Below are 14,620 nucleotides of genomic sequence, written 5' to 3'. Positions count from 1 at the left end.
TTGGGGGTTGTTGGGGGTGGTTGGAGGTGGTTGGGGGTGGTTGGGGGTGGTTGGAGGTGGTTGGGGGTGGTTGGGGGTGGTTGGAGGTGGTTGGGGGTGGTTGGGGGTTGTTGGGGGTGGTTGGAGGTGGTTGGGGTGGTTGGGGGTGGTTGGAGGTGGTTGGGGGTGGTTGGGGGTGGTTGGAGGTGGTTGGGGGTGGTTGGGGGTGGTTGGGGGTGGTTGGAGGTGGTTGGGGGTGGGTGTTACCCTACATTCCGAGCTTGGAGCAATGGGCTCCAAAAAAGCCCTGCCCCTTACAGACAGTCCCAGGAAGCACCCCTGCGGTAGTAGTTATCCCACTTCACCCCTGTTGGGGGAAACAGAGAGATTGACATTCAAATAGATGACAGGGAGCAGTTGTTACTGAAAATAAGGAATGCAAATCAAATGTAGAAAATTATTACAGTGCAAATTGTCAAGGACCCCAGTTCCTCAAAGGACTAGCCTGACTCAATGGGTAGTCCATCTCAGCAGCTAGCAGCACACACCTAGTCTCTCCAGTCACAACGACCAGTATTCCAGCTTAATAGCATTGTGAAAAAAGAGGTCTGTGGGATGTTAGGATATTGATTCTCTGTGTAAGTTATGCATGGGTATGGATGTAAATACAATAACATTTGTTTTGTGATGACACATTGACAGTGTGTTTGCGTGTATGCATGCGTTTGTGTGGGCACGCGTGTGTTTTGTGCTACTGTGTGTCAATAAGTGCCAATATACTTTGGCTCGGTTCCCTTACAGAGCCCAGCCCTCATAGGTAAGTGTGTGTGTGTAGCTTTGGTATATTCTTTGTGTGGGGCTGAGTGCTGTAGAAGGAGAGGCCAGCTGTAGTCCTGTCTTGTGGTGCTGACATGAGAGAAGAACATCTCAGATGTAACGGGTTCTGCCTTGGCTCCTAGGTCTGGTTTGGTTTGGGTCAAAATGTGATTGTCATTTGGGAGACCACTAAGAACCGATCCCCAGCAGAACCACTTCCATGTTGGGGAGGTGGAGATGACCGTGGCCACACTAACTATATAGGAATGGATGCTCCTACTAGTGGCTATAGGGTATATAGAATCACACTACGTTCATTTATGCTTCTGTATGACAATCCCTGGGAAAACCACATGGCAGGGGATGTGGAGTGGGAATACTAGTGCCTGTGACACAGATGCATCCTTCAGGTAGAGAGGCATATCCACTGTGTGATGTAAAACTCTCTAAAATATAATAGGTTGTGTGCTGCTTTCTGTCAAATCTGGGACCTCCCAGACAAAGGCCCATAATCTCTGCTGTCCTATCGTTCAAGACAAATAGGATGAATAGTACCAACTACAACAAAATGTCCTCTTGCAAGCATGTCTTCTCTCCAATGACAAACTACCTTCACTGACTACGTACAACCCACTTAACTACCATCATTGATCACCTCACAGAGATTGTCATCAGACAAGCGGATGAGTGTGGGAGGGACCTGAGTGGAGGGGTGCCAGGGGGCAGATGGGGCTCATGGTCTGAGTGGAGGGGTGCCAGGGGGCAGATGGGGCTCATGGTCTGAGTGGAAGGAGGTTGGGGCAGGTTTTAGGGCAAGGGGAGCAGGGAAAAGGCAAAGGGGGGAAAAGACACTGAGTAAAACACAAATGACACACAAAAGTAAAACTGCTTCCAAAGTTTAAGGGAAAGAGTTGGTGTCAGTTTTTACAATGAGGGGAGGAGGTGACAGAAGTGGTCAAATACTGAGGGATTTGGGGTACTACTACAACAAAGACATAGAGAGATAGATAGAGAAGACATCCTCCACCTACCATTTAAAAGTAGAAACTCTCTCTCTCTCTCTCTCTCTCTCTCTCTCTCTCTCTCTCTCTCTCTCTCTCTCTCTCTCTCTCTCTCTCTCTCTCTCTCTCTCTCTCTCTCTCTCTCTCTCTCTCTCTCTCTCTCTCTCTCTCTCTCTCTCTCTCTCTCTCTCTCTCTCTCTCTCTCTTGCTCTCTCTCTCTCTCTCTCTCTCTGCTCTCTCTCTCTCTCTCTCTCTCCCTATCCACAACCCACGTCTGTCTGTGTGTGTGTGGGGGTTCAGCAAGACACTTCCATGGTGTGGCTGGACCTGGCCCTCATTGCTGTCAGAGTGTGTAAAAACCCCGGATACGAGAACTCTCAATGGAGCTGCCACTGGTGAGGGAGGCTGTCCGGGAGCGGGCCAGACGGGTCATACTGGCAGAGGGCACTGAGAGAGAGAGGGGGGGGGGGGGGGGGGGAGAGAGAGAGAGAGAGAGAGAGAGGGGGGGGGGGAGGGAGAGAGAGAGAGAGAGGGGGGGGGGGGGGGAGAGAGAGAGAGGGAGAGAGAGAGAGAGGGAGAAGGAGAGAGAATGGGAGAGAATGAGAGAAAGAGAGAGATAGGGGTGGATGGATGGAGGGAGAGAGAGAAAGAGAGAGAGGGGGGTGGATGGATGGAGGGAGAGAGAGAAAGAAAGAAAAGTGGGGAAGACAATATTTGCATTTAAACAATGGCAAAGCTAAGTCAATATGAGCTAACCACTGGGAGAAATGGGACAACATGCCAATGTGTAAACTGAAAAGTAACACCCAAGCCGCTAGTGCGGCAAGGCAGCTAGCTGTAACAAACATTCCTGCTAGCTGTAACAAACATTCCTGCTAGCTGTAACAAACATTCCTGCTAGCTGTAACAAACATTCCTGCTAGCTATGGATGCTTGAGAGTTTCTGTAAAGCCATCAACATGTGCCTGCAACTCTGCATGCGACACATTCCCCCTGCTACAGTACAGCAGGACCATGCAATGGGACTGTGAGGAAAGTCTGAACGCTGCAGAGGAGTTGATCTCCGTCAGCTCCCCCTCCTGCAAGCGTTATCCTGCTCCTGAACTTATCTGTCAAGATTTTGCAATTGTCTTAGAGTAGAGCATGGAAAACATGAACCTTGCGTAACAATTACCAAAAATCTTCAACTTGGGAAGTAGCAGTTCTAACACGTTGGGAGCTCTGTCTGAAGGTATGTTTTCCATTGAGGCACATAATCCCAGTGCACATGCTCATAGCATTTAGCTGCAGTAAAGGCAGGTACTTCAAAACATGCCTATTGGCTATAATTCTCCATTTAAAATATGACAAGTTCTATCCTAGTCGTTTCCATGCTAATATTTCTAAAAAAGTTGCTTCACTTGGACACTACAATGTGCCAATGAGTGTTCAACACTGGATCATAAATAGCTGTATGCCATGCAAAGAGCAAGATAGGGAATGCAATGGCAGGGATGGGAAAAAAAGTAGCAATAGCATATTTTTCCTTAGGCTGAGGAAAAACGCATTTAGAAAATAAATACAAAATGTAATAAAATCTTTAAGATTGCCAAAGACCAGAAATCAAGCGCTAAAACAAAGAACATTTTATAATAAGTCAAAAGGCAGATATGTGATCAGAGCATCATCACTGCACATGTAGGGGAAAAAGAGAGGAGGTCAGAGGTCAGAGGTGAACAGCAAACAGGAAGTACCTGGCCCACCACTCAACCTCCGATCCTTCACATACGCAACTGAGAGAAGTCAGGAAAACAGAGGGCAAGATTAACACAACAGGTCCCTGCAATAGACATCACACCAAACCAAACAACATACTGTATTCACAACATATTCACAACAAAGTCAGAACACGATCTCACATTCAGAACAACGCAACATACAGACAGTGTCTAAACAGAGGATTAAAACACACAAGGGGGAAGAACAATGTATTTCTAAGGTACAGTATGGAGAGATAAACTCAATCAAGGTAGTGATGCCTAGTTTCTGAGAGACCACAAACCCACATACACACAGTCTCATACACTCACTCATATGTGACAAATGATTTGAATCTGGTTCTAGATACTTACTGTAGCCCATCCCCTGGAGGAAGTACTTGAATGCTTCGGACAGTTTTCCAGGCTATAAAACAACAAGGAGAATACTGTAAGAAACTTGACCTCCTTAGACTCTGTGAAACCCTGACCCCAGATGAGGTCAATGACCTCTGAAGAGTGCTGTGGTGAGTCCTATAGAGACAACCCTCTCATGGTGGCAGAACGTTTTAGAAAAAAGGAACTTGAGGGTCTGTAGAGGGTTATAGGGAGGCACCATGTAGAGGTTGAGGGGCGTTTTAAAGAGGAAGTTAGGGGTCATCTGAGAGTTGTGTCAGAAGAGAAACTAGAGGAAGTGAAGGGGAAATGGAGGTGGGGCAGAGAGGAAGGAGTATTTGAATGTTAAATGAGAAGATGCGAAGAGCCATCTGAAGGCAGTGTTCTGACCTGTGTGAGCTGAGGGAGTCCACCAGAGTCAGCCATCTGAAGGTGAGAACAGGAACAGAACCAGAGTTAGTCACATAATAAATCTTTATTTCAAATGGTTTAACAAACTACAGCATGTAAAATATAATGAATTAACTAATTAATGAATTATTTGAATCAATGAAGACAGTCCAATAAAGATGAATAATCTTCAACATTACTTTGCACTCATACCTTTAAGAAGGTGGTGTTGGTTGGGTCAAGTTTGGAATTGCATTCGACCTTGAGAAAAACAACAACACATTAAACGACGAGGGCCAAGTTGCTTGGATATTAATGTTCTCAGATAAAAAAGAAAACTTGAAATCAATAGGATTTCAAGGATGTAGATGTTGTGAATGGAAGAGACGCTTGGAGGGAGGCGGGGGAGTGGGGAGGGAGGGATGACCCAGATAATGCAGTCTGCTGCAGTGATGAGTCATTCCAACACACATTTGAGGCTACGAAGTCACAGCCAGGGGTGTGTACAGATGTGCGCTGGCACACACCCATCTCTCAGAACAATAACAAAGAAATGGAGAGATGGCTTTCTAGGTCGAAACAGGTCCCTAACCCTCTATCCTCTATCCTCTTTCTCCCTCTCCCTATCCCTCTCCTCTCCCTCTCTCTCGCTCAAGATGAAATGAGCAGCAGGGTTCTTCACATCAAATCGCATGAAATATTAAAGTGACCTCCATCTGTTTTTAATCTCTCTCTCTCTCTCCCTCTCTCTGTTTCTCTCCCTGTGTCGCTCTCTCTCTCTGTTTCTCTCTCTGTTTCTCTCTCTGTTTCTCTCTCTCTCTCTCACTCTCTCTCTCTCTCTCTCACTCTCTCACTCTCTCTCTCTCCCTCTCCAGATGAAATGAGCAGCAGGGTGCTTCACACCAAATAGCATCAAATATTAAAGTGACCTCCATCTGTCATATCTCTGTCTTCATATCTCTCTCTCACTCTCCCTCACCCCACCTCCTCCTTCTGTTTTTGGTATCCCACCCTCCCGACCTTCCGCCCACCCTCCCTAACTAACTAGGTTGTATAACCTGTCATTCTAATCCTCTCCCCTTCCCATCCCCTCCTTCCATCACTACATCTTTCCTCAATTTACTGACCTACTTTTGTTTTTCTCAGTGAGGGCAAACATTTACCTCTCAGCATGCCAAGTGCAGAACAGAGCCACATAGAGGGAGGGGATTAAGGGGGTGCAGGCAGGGCGGGATATCATAAACAGCAGGGGAGGGTGCAGGAGGGCAGGTAGGCGGGGAGGGAGGTGAGACAGGGAGTGAGGGAGATGAGACAGGGAGTGAGGGAGATGAGACAGGGAGTGAGGGAGGTGAGATTGGGAGTGAGGGAGATGAGACAGGGAGTGAGGGAGATGAGACAGGGAGTGAGGGAGATGAGACAGGGAGTGAGGGAGATGAGACAGGGAGTGAGGGAGGTGAGATTGGGAGTGAGGGAGATGAGACAGGGAGTGAGGGAGATGAGACAGGGAGTGAGGGAGATGAGACAGGGAGTGAGGGAGATGAGACAGGGAGTGAGGGAGGTGAGATTGGGAGTGAGGGAGATGAGACAGGGAGTGAGGGAGATGAGACAGGGAGTGAGGGAGGTGAGACAGGGAGTGAGGGAGATGAGACAGGGAGTGAGGGAGGTGAGATAGGGAGTGAGGGAGATGAGACAGGGAGTGAGGGAGATGAGACAGGGAGTGAGGGAGATGAGACAGGGAGTGAGGGAGATGAGACAGGGAGCGAGGGAGGTGAGATTGGGAGTGAGGGAGATGAGACAGGGAGTGAGGGAGATGAGACAGGGAGTGAGGGAGGTGAGACAGGGAGTGAGGGAGATGAGACAGGGAGTGAGGGAGGTGAGATAGGGAGTGAGGGAGGTGAGACAGGGAGTGAGGGAGATGAGACAGGGAGTGAGGGAGATGAGACAGGGAGTGAGGGAGATGAGACAGGGAGTGAGGGAGATGAGACAGAGAGGGGAGGAAGTAGGTGGTAGAGAAAGAAGAGATAGAAATGGAGAGAAGGTATAGAAGGAAGAGGACTCACCACTCCCTCCTCAGCTGGAGCGTTGTCACCAACAACCAGCATGACGGGGCACCTAGAAACACAGAGCACAGATCAGCAAACAACACAAACACATGTACACAAACAGTAAACATGGCAAATCCAAAGTAGCCTGTTATGAATGATAAGGGTACTTAAACACTATTCGCCAATGACATGAAGGACCATGGAGAATTGTCTAGTGTAGTAGAGAGACTCACTTCAGGGTCTTGGCATTGATGATGGTCCCGGTGCGGTTCATCTCCAGATCCCTACGGCTGAGAAGGAGAAGAAAACTGTGGGACACACTGCTTACATTCTCTCACAGAATATATAACTCTTCCCATCTGCCACACACACACACACAGTCTGAAGTTTGTGTTTGTGTGTGTTACCTGTTGTACATGTTCCAGAAGAGCTGCAGGTTGACCTGGTTGACAGTGTTGTTGATCTGTTGACGATAGCTCTGGACCAGCTCTGTGTTGTTCATCAGCTCCTCCTGTGCAACCATCAACTATTAACACAGGTAGACTGAGAGACTGGTGTCTCTGAAAGGTTTATGAGCATAAAAACCCCGTAGGCTAGTGTTGTTGTTGTATGCAGTACCATGTGTTGCCACAAACTGTTGTAGGTGGGTAATGATTTATCTAGACTGAGACTCACCTGGCTAAAGAGGTGGGGCAGCACAGTGTCTGGAAGAGCACTGGTGAAACCAGACAGCTGGAGAGAGGGAGAGAGAGGGAGAGAGGGGGGGGGGGGGGAGAGACAGAGAAAGAGAGCGAGGGGAGGGAGGATGACAGAGAGATATTATTTCCTTGCACCCATTGCAACAAGAGCAGCCATTTTGATAGTTGGGATAAAATGGCTGTTTTAAAGGTAACGATGTTTACGTGTTTTCCACAGAGGTGCAGTGTCTGCTACCTTGCCAGTGGCCCAGTCGATCCAGCCCTTCCCGTTGGGGTCGATGTTGAGCAGCACCAGGCCCTCCACCAGATCAGGGAAGATCAGCTGAGGACAGAGCAGAGCAGGGGTCTGTTATGTTAGATACACCTGGGATCATCAGGCAACACAAATATGAAATATGTGGACAAGCAAAGAACAACAACAGGGAATAACTTACAGCAAATTTGGCCAGGATGTAGGCGCCTGCTCCAACTCCAATGCCCAAAATGCTCTTGAATCTGGAAAATTAGAATGGTTTGAATTACTTTAAAGGTTTATCAGTTGGATTAATTCATTCAAAGTTCAACTATACACTCTTAGAAAAAAAGGTGCAATCTAAAACGTAAAAGGGTCATTCTGCTGTCCCCACAGGAGAACCCTCTGAATAACACTTTCTGGTTCCAGGTGGAACCCTTTTGGTTCCAGGTAGAACCCTTTACACAGAAGGTTCTACATGGAAGCAAAAAGGGTTCTCCTATGGGGACAGCAGAATAACCCTTTTGGAACCCTTTTGTCTAAGAGTGTATGGATGATGAATGTACCGTTTACTAGGAGAGAAAGGAAGGGGAGGCCCACTCACCCAAAGTGCTGCACTACGCTGGGCAGCATGCCTGCCAGCTGGTCCATGGTGGGGTACTGGTACCTGTGGAGAGGTGAGGTGAAGACCTTTAGTTAAACAGTGACATGGCAGAGAGAGACATCACTGTAGAAATGATTGTCTATATGTATATTCCAGTCAATACAATACAACAACGGAGGTGTAAGGAAACATGCATACCTGTGTGTCTGTGTGTCTAACGTGTGTGTCTGTGTGTCTAACGTGTGTGTCTGTGTGTCTAACGTGTGTGTCTGTGTGTCTAACGTGTGTGTCTGTGTGTCTAACCTGTGTGTCTGTGTGTCTAACGTGTGTGTCTGTGTGTCTAACGTGTGTGTCTGTGTGTCTAACCTGTGTGTCTGTGTGTCTAACGTGTGTGTCTGTGTGTCTAACGTGTGTGTCTGTGTGTCTAACGTGTGTGTCTGTGTGTCTAACGTGTGTGTCTGTGTGTCTAACGTGTGTGTCTAACGTGTGTGTCTGTGTGTCTAACGTGTGTGTCTGTGTGTCTAACGTGTGTGTCTGTGTGTCTAACGTGTGTGTCTGTGTGTCTAACGTGTGTGTCTGTGTGTCTAACCTGTGTGTCTGTGTGTCTAACGTGTGTGTCTGTGTGTCTAACGTGTGTGTCTGTGTGTCTAACGTGTGTGCATGTGAATGTGGAGGTACTATATATTACCCCTGTGGCATCTGAGAGGCTCCAATCTGCTGTCCAGGAGCATCCACATGACACACCACAAAGTGCTTGGTGATCTCCTGCATGTCCTCATTGTGGAAGAAGCTGTTGAAGCACAGCTTGTCTGTGGAGGGCAGAGACAGAGGGAGAGACAGAGAGGCGAAACACATGAAATATGCACTAAAGAGAGAGAACCTTGAAGGTGGCTATCTGTGCCATTGACAGGGAGAATAGATGTGACAGGTATGAAAGAATGGGCAATCAGGTTTCACTGGGACTCATTCCACCATCATCATCTGGATGCTTGAGACATCTTCCAGTAAGTCAGAGTAAATATAAACCAATCTATTTTGATATACAGCACTTAAACTGAGACAATTAACATTTATATAGTACCTCTTAAAATCTGCAACCGTATCAACAACTCTGATATCAACAACTCTTATATCAACAACTCTGATTTCAACAACTCTTATATCAACAACTCTGATTTCAACAACTCTTATATCAACAACTCTGATTTCAACAACTCTGACATCAACATCTCTGACATCAACAACTCGTATATCAACAACTCTGATTTCAACAACTCTGACATCAACAACTCTGACATCAACAACTCGTATATAAACAACTCGTATATCAACAACTCTGATTTCAACAACTCTGACATCAACAACTCTGACATCAACAACTCATATATAAACAACTCGTATATCAACAACTCTGATTTCAACAACTCTGACATCAACAACTCTGACATCAACAACTCGTATATCAACAACTCTTATATCAACAACTCTTATATCAACAACTCTTAAATCAACAACTATTATATCAACAACTCTGACATCAACAACTCTGACATCAACAACTCTTAAATCAACAACTCTTATATCAACAACTCTGACATCAACAACTCTGACATCAACAACTCATATATAAACAACTCGTATATCAACAACTCTGACATCAACAACTGACATCAACAACTCTGACATCAACAACTCGTATATAAACAACTCGTATATCAACAACTCGTATATCAACAACTCTGATATCAACAACTCTGACATCAACAACTCTGACATCAACAACTCTGACATCAACAACTCTTAAATCAACAACTCTTATATCAACAACTCTGACATCAACAACTCGTATATCAACACCTCGTATATCAACAACTCGTATATCAACAACTCTGACATCAACAACTCGTATATAAACAACTCGTATATCAACAACTCGTATATCAACAACTCTGACATCAACTTAACAACAACTCGTATATCAACAACTCTGACATCAACAACTCGTATATAAACAACTCGTATATCAACAACTCATATATCAACAACTCTGACATCAACAACTCGTATATCAACAACTCTTATATCAACAACTCTGATATCAACAACTCTGATATCAACAACTCTTATATCAACAACTCTTATGTAAACAACTTCTTCTATCAACAACTCTTATATCAACAACTCTTATGTAAACAACTCTTCTATCAACAACTCTGATACCAACAACTCTGTTTCCCCCCTCCCACCACCGCTGATGTCCTTCATGTCTTCTGTTTGTGGTGAGTCAGTCAAAAACAGCACTGTTCTACTCCATGGAGCTAAGAAGGTGATAAAAACACTGAGACATTAATGCCATCTCATCAAAAACCAACAAACATCATTACACAGGCTAATTAACCAATAACCGGAAAGAAATTAAAAAGCTTAAATGTGATGAAGCTAATGTGTTCTGTGCTATTGAATTTATCTGGCAGCAATGGCAGCGAGGTGATTCTGATTTGCCCACACACAGTCAGCAATAGAAGACCATTAGTCTTCATCTTCCACAGGCGTATTGTCTCCCTGTGGAAACTTGACCCATCTCCTCCCCAACACAGCAGAAGGACACAGTACAGGAGCAACAGAGCCATATATAGGCCAGTGTCTCCTCTATTCTGTCTCCTTCTCTCCTCTGTTCTTCCCCCCCCCCCCTCCTGTGTCTGTGTAGACTGAATCAGGCTGCAGCGTTGTGGTTCCTGGCAGTGCATACTAATACCCCCAGCTGCAGCTGCAGAGGGAAGGAGGCAGGCAGTAGAGCAGCTGATCTACAGCGCCGCAATGCTGATCATCCCCCAACAACAACCCCACCCTGCCTGCCTTCCTGCCCTCCCTCCCTCCCCTCGCTTTAACACTGTATGATAGGGATGTTTTTCTGACCTACATTTCTCCCTCCCTTTCTGTTGCTCTTTCTCTTTTTCTCTCTCCATCATCATTTAATGATCCACTCCTTTATTGAATTATGGACCACTCTGACAGACAGTGTTATCTTGTGGAATGAAGGTTGTGTTGGCAATTTCAATAGACACACTGGATCTTTTGTGGGAACGTATTTCAAATTGCAGTTTACTGGTAATGTCATTTTGTTGTAATGTAGAAGAAATATTGTGTTTAGTATCTATGAGTCATTCTGACCCCTGACACGACATCCTGCAAACTGCAGCAACATTAAAAAGTTGTCCCCATCCACCAATTAGAGGAGCAAACGAGCAGGCTCTGTGGGGAGGTAGTAACATGCACCTCCCTACAATTCCAAACCAACGCGTCTCTGGTACCAGTCCTCTATTCATTTCAATGTGTTGATTGTTGGAGAAATTGCTTGAGCTTTTCACTTTGAAAAGTAAGAATGCCAATGGTCCAATATTCTAGAACACTGCTGTGCGTACGCACACTCGTTTGGTACAGTACACTAATAGACCTAGAGAGAGATTCATACTGTCTGTCTGCACTCTGCAGTGGGCTGGCTGGATGGCTGTCAGGGAATGATATAGCTCCCAGAATGGAGTCCCATTATCACCTCAGATAACAGGCTGACAGCTCCACAGATATCTCTGCCAGGTCACACCATGAACAACACTCTGAGGAAGTGTGGAGTGAAGCTTCCTGGAACCAGCTGCAGGTCACTGTCGCGTGACTGATGATGGTGCAACACAGACATGATCACACACACATGGAGCACACCCACAAAACACGCAGACACACACACACACACACACACACATGGAGCACACCCACAAAACACGCAGGCACACACACACACACACACACACACACACACACACACACACACACACGGAGCACACCCACAAAACACACAGGCACACACACACACACACACCCACACACACACACACACACACACACACACACACACACACACACACACACACACACACACACACACACACACACACACACACACACACACACAGATAGAGGGCCAATGTGTACTCACGGTTAAGCCCAACATCGTGGTAGGTGAGGATGGCAGGCTTGTTTCCTTTGGGTGCACCACGGATCACCACATGAAGCATCCCATAAGGAGTCTCAATGTCATGTTCCTGAAACATACAAATGCTTATTTCTAATGGGAATGTATAGATTTACACTCACAGAGACATACTGTACCTTCAGACAGACAATCTTGGGTTCACTGATGAGCATAGAGAGTTACTATCACCCAATAACTATGACTGATATAATAGGCTGCATACTCAACTGTCTGCCTCTGATCAACATAAAAGCTATATGGATTCACATGGGAATGCTGATAGAGATGACTGACAACACAGTGTATATAGAGTACTGCAAAGACATGTCTGGTCCACACTATGTTCATAATATTCTGCTCTGGTGAGGGGGGGGGGGGAACATTCTGTGCAGCATACTCCCACGCAGTCACTCACACAAAACACACACACAAGCTCACACACACACACACGCCTCATACACACACAGACTCCTGTAGTCACATATACAGTCACACACCCATATGCCCATACTCACAAACACACACGCATACTGTACCAGCATACTCACACAGCCAATGCTCCTGTCCCATGTATACAGAGACATTAAACACTGGACACTTCCTGTTTCTTTTATACTGTTTATATACTGGATTCTCCACATAGCTCATTCTAATATGTCTGTACATTGCATTTTTGTTCCACTGTTTGTACACCGTGTATTTATACACTGGATTCTTGACCTAGTGAATATATCTACTGCTGTACATATCATTCTTAGTGTATATTTTCGGTGTATATACTCATAGACTGCGTGTGGATGACTGATACATTGTTATTCAGGGTGTTAACTGCATTTGTTCTGACATTTCTTGATTTCTTGAGGGCAGTGTAGTGAAACGTCCAAAATGGCATCCTATTCCCTATATACTTTTGACAAGAGCTCTATGGGCCCTGGTCAGAAGTAGTGCACTAAATAAGGAATAGGGGGCCACTAAGGATGCAGACATAGTCTGTCACGGAAAGTGCACCCTAACCACGCAACATTCTGGCACCCAATATATCTGACAGTATTCTGCAGTGAAGCTATACATTTGCAGGTTCTGCGGTACAGTTAATCACCTGTAATATCTGTTGTCTCTTTTGTCTTTGTTGAACGTGAATTGCTTACGTGAACGATTGACAGATACAATGTAGGTCAACAAGGTCATATCGGGCGCTAAAGATTATGCGATACACGACTGCAGTATAATAGGGGTTGATAGAATGGATAAAAAAGATTTGGTATTTTTTGTATGGCTGCCTGTCTGAAATATCATAGACAAAGACCACCTCGGTGGGGAACAATAGACTGCAGGTAAAAACAGCGCCTGTATCACATACTGCAAACACTCCCTCCATCCCTTCCTCTCTCAGTCCCTTCCGAGCTCCCTTTCTCTCTCACTCATCTTCCTCTCTCGCTCACTTCTTCTCTCAGTCCCTCCCTCTCATCTTCCTCTCTCACTCCCTTCCTTCTGGCTCCCAAGGTCAGAGAGACGTAGCTGTCGATGTAGATTTAGCTAGTTAATTATTCCAGAGTATTACAACAGCAGGGTACATCATAGATAGCTAATGAATTATTCCAGAGTATTACAACAGCAGGGTACATCATAGATGTAGCTAGTTATTTATTCCAGAGTATTACAACAGCAGGGTACATCATAGATAGCTAATGAATTATTCCAGAGTATTACAACAGCAGGGTACATCATAGATGTAGCTAGTTATTTATTCCAGAGTATTACAACAGCAGGGTACATCATAGATTTAGCTAGTTATTTATTCCAGAGTATTACAACAGCAGGGTACATCATAGATTTAGCTAGTTATTTATTCCAGAGTATTACAACAGCAGGGTACATCATAGATGTAGCTAGTTAATTATTCCAGAGTATTACAACAGCAGGGTACATCATAGATGTAGCTAGTTATTTATTCCAGAGTATTACAACAGCAGGGTACATCATAGATGTAGCTAGTTATTTATTCCAGAGTATTACAACAGCAGGGTACATCATAGATGTAGCTAGTTATTTATTCCAGAGTATTACAACAGCAGGGTACATCATAGATGTAGCTAGTTATTTTGATAAGGTATAAACATGATATGAGAACATGAATAAGGTAAGAGGTGGGTGTGTATGTGTATGACATACATATCCATGAACAAAGGTGTTTTTTCATGAAGACATACTATGGTAGTGGATTCACTTCCCCTTCATCAAAATATCCTCACTCTATCAACCAAAATATGCCGAGTCATCCACGCACCGGCAAAAACATTGAACACACTCAAGCAGTCACTCAGTATAAACCTGTAGATACATTATACTGTCACTCACCCCGTCCCAGCATTCAGGCATGGTGCCTCAGTAAGCGTGCTCAGTGGTGGAGGAGAAAGAGGAGGAAGAATGGCAGGAGGAGGAGGAGGAGCAGCCAGTGGAGACGAGACAGACAGACAGACAAACAGACAGAGCCAGTCCTCTCCTGTAGTGGGACTAGGTCCTGGCTTTAGAGCAGAGCCTGCTGGGGGATTCTGCTGGTGGTCTCTTTGTCTCGTCTTGTCTCGTCTAGCCTCGTCCTGCTATGGGGCTGAGCGCTGCAGTGCTGTGCCCCCTCTCTTCCCCCGACACCTTATAAACCCCATCATGAGGGCGTGCCGAACTCAAGCCTATTTGCT

The 14,620-nt window shown here is 45.5% G+C and overlaps 1 protein-coding gene across 1 annotated transcript; it reads right to left on the bottom strand.

Annotated features, from left to right (window-relative positions):
- Positions 1-1,979: 1,979 nt before the first annotated feature.
- LOC110513717 (protein NDRG4) lies at positions 1,980-14,585 on the bottom strand. The gene is given in 17 exon segments (XM_036973694.2): positions 1,980-2,117; positions 2,119-2,156; positions 2,158-2,243; positions 3,530-3,568; positions 3,908-3,959; positions 4,319-4,354; positions 4,532-4,579; positions 6,379-6,430; positions 6,597-6,653; positions 6,771-6,874; positions 7,039-7,095; positions 7,297-7,383; positions 7,496-7,556; positions 7,898-7,960; positions 8,586-8,706; positions 11,889-11,994; positions 14,283-14,585. Coding segments are annotated over 17 exon segments (1,053 nt in total). The 5' UTR covers positions 14,304-14,585; the 3' UTR covers positions 1,980-2,092.
- Positions 14,586-14,620: the final 35 nt, after the last annotated feature.

The sequence above is a fragment of the Oncorhynchus mykiss genome, chromosome 1 (assembly GCF_057628025.1).
Source record: "Oncorhynchus mykiss isolate SJ-2025 chromosome 1, ASM5762802v1, whole genome shotgun sequence".
NCBI lineage: Eukaryota > Metazoa > Chordata > Actinopteri > Salmoniformes > Salmonidae > Oncorhynchus > Oncorhynchus mykiss.
Note: the sequence above shows the minus strand (reverse complement) of the source record. Positions and strands in the feature narration are given on the sequence as shown.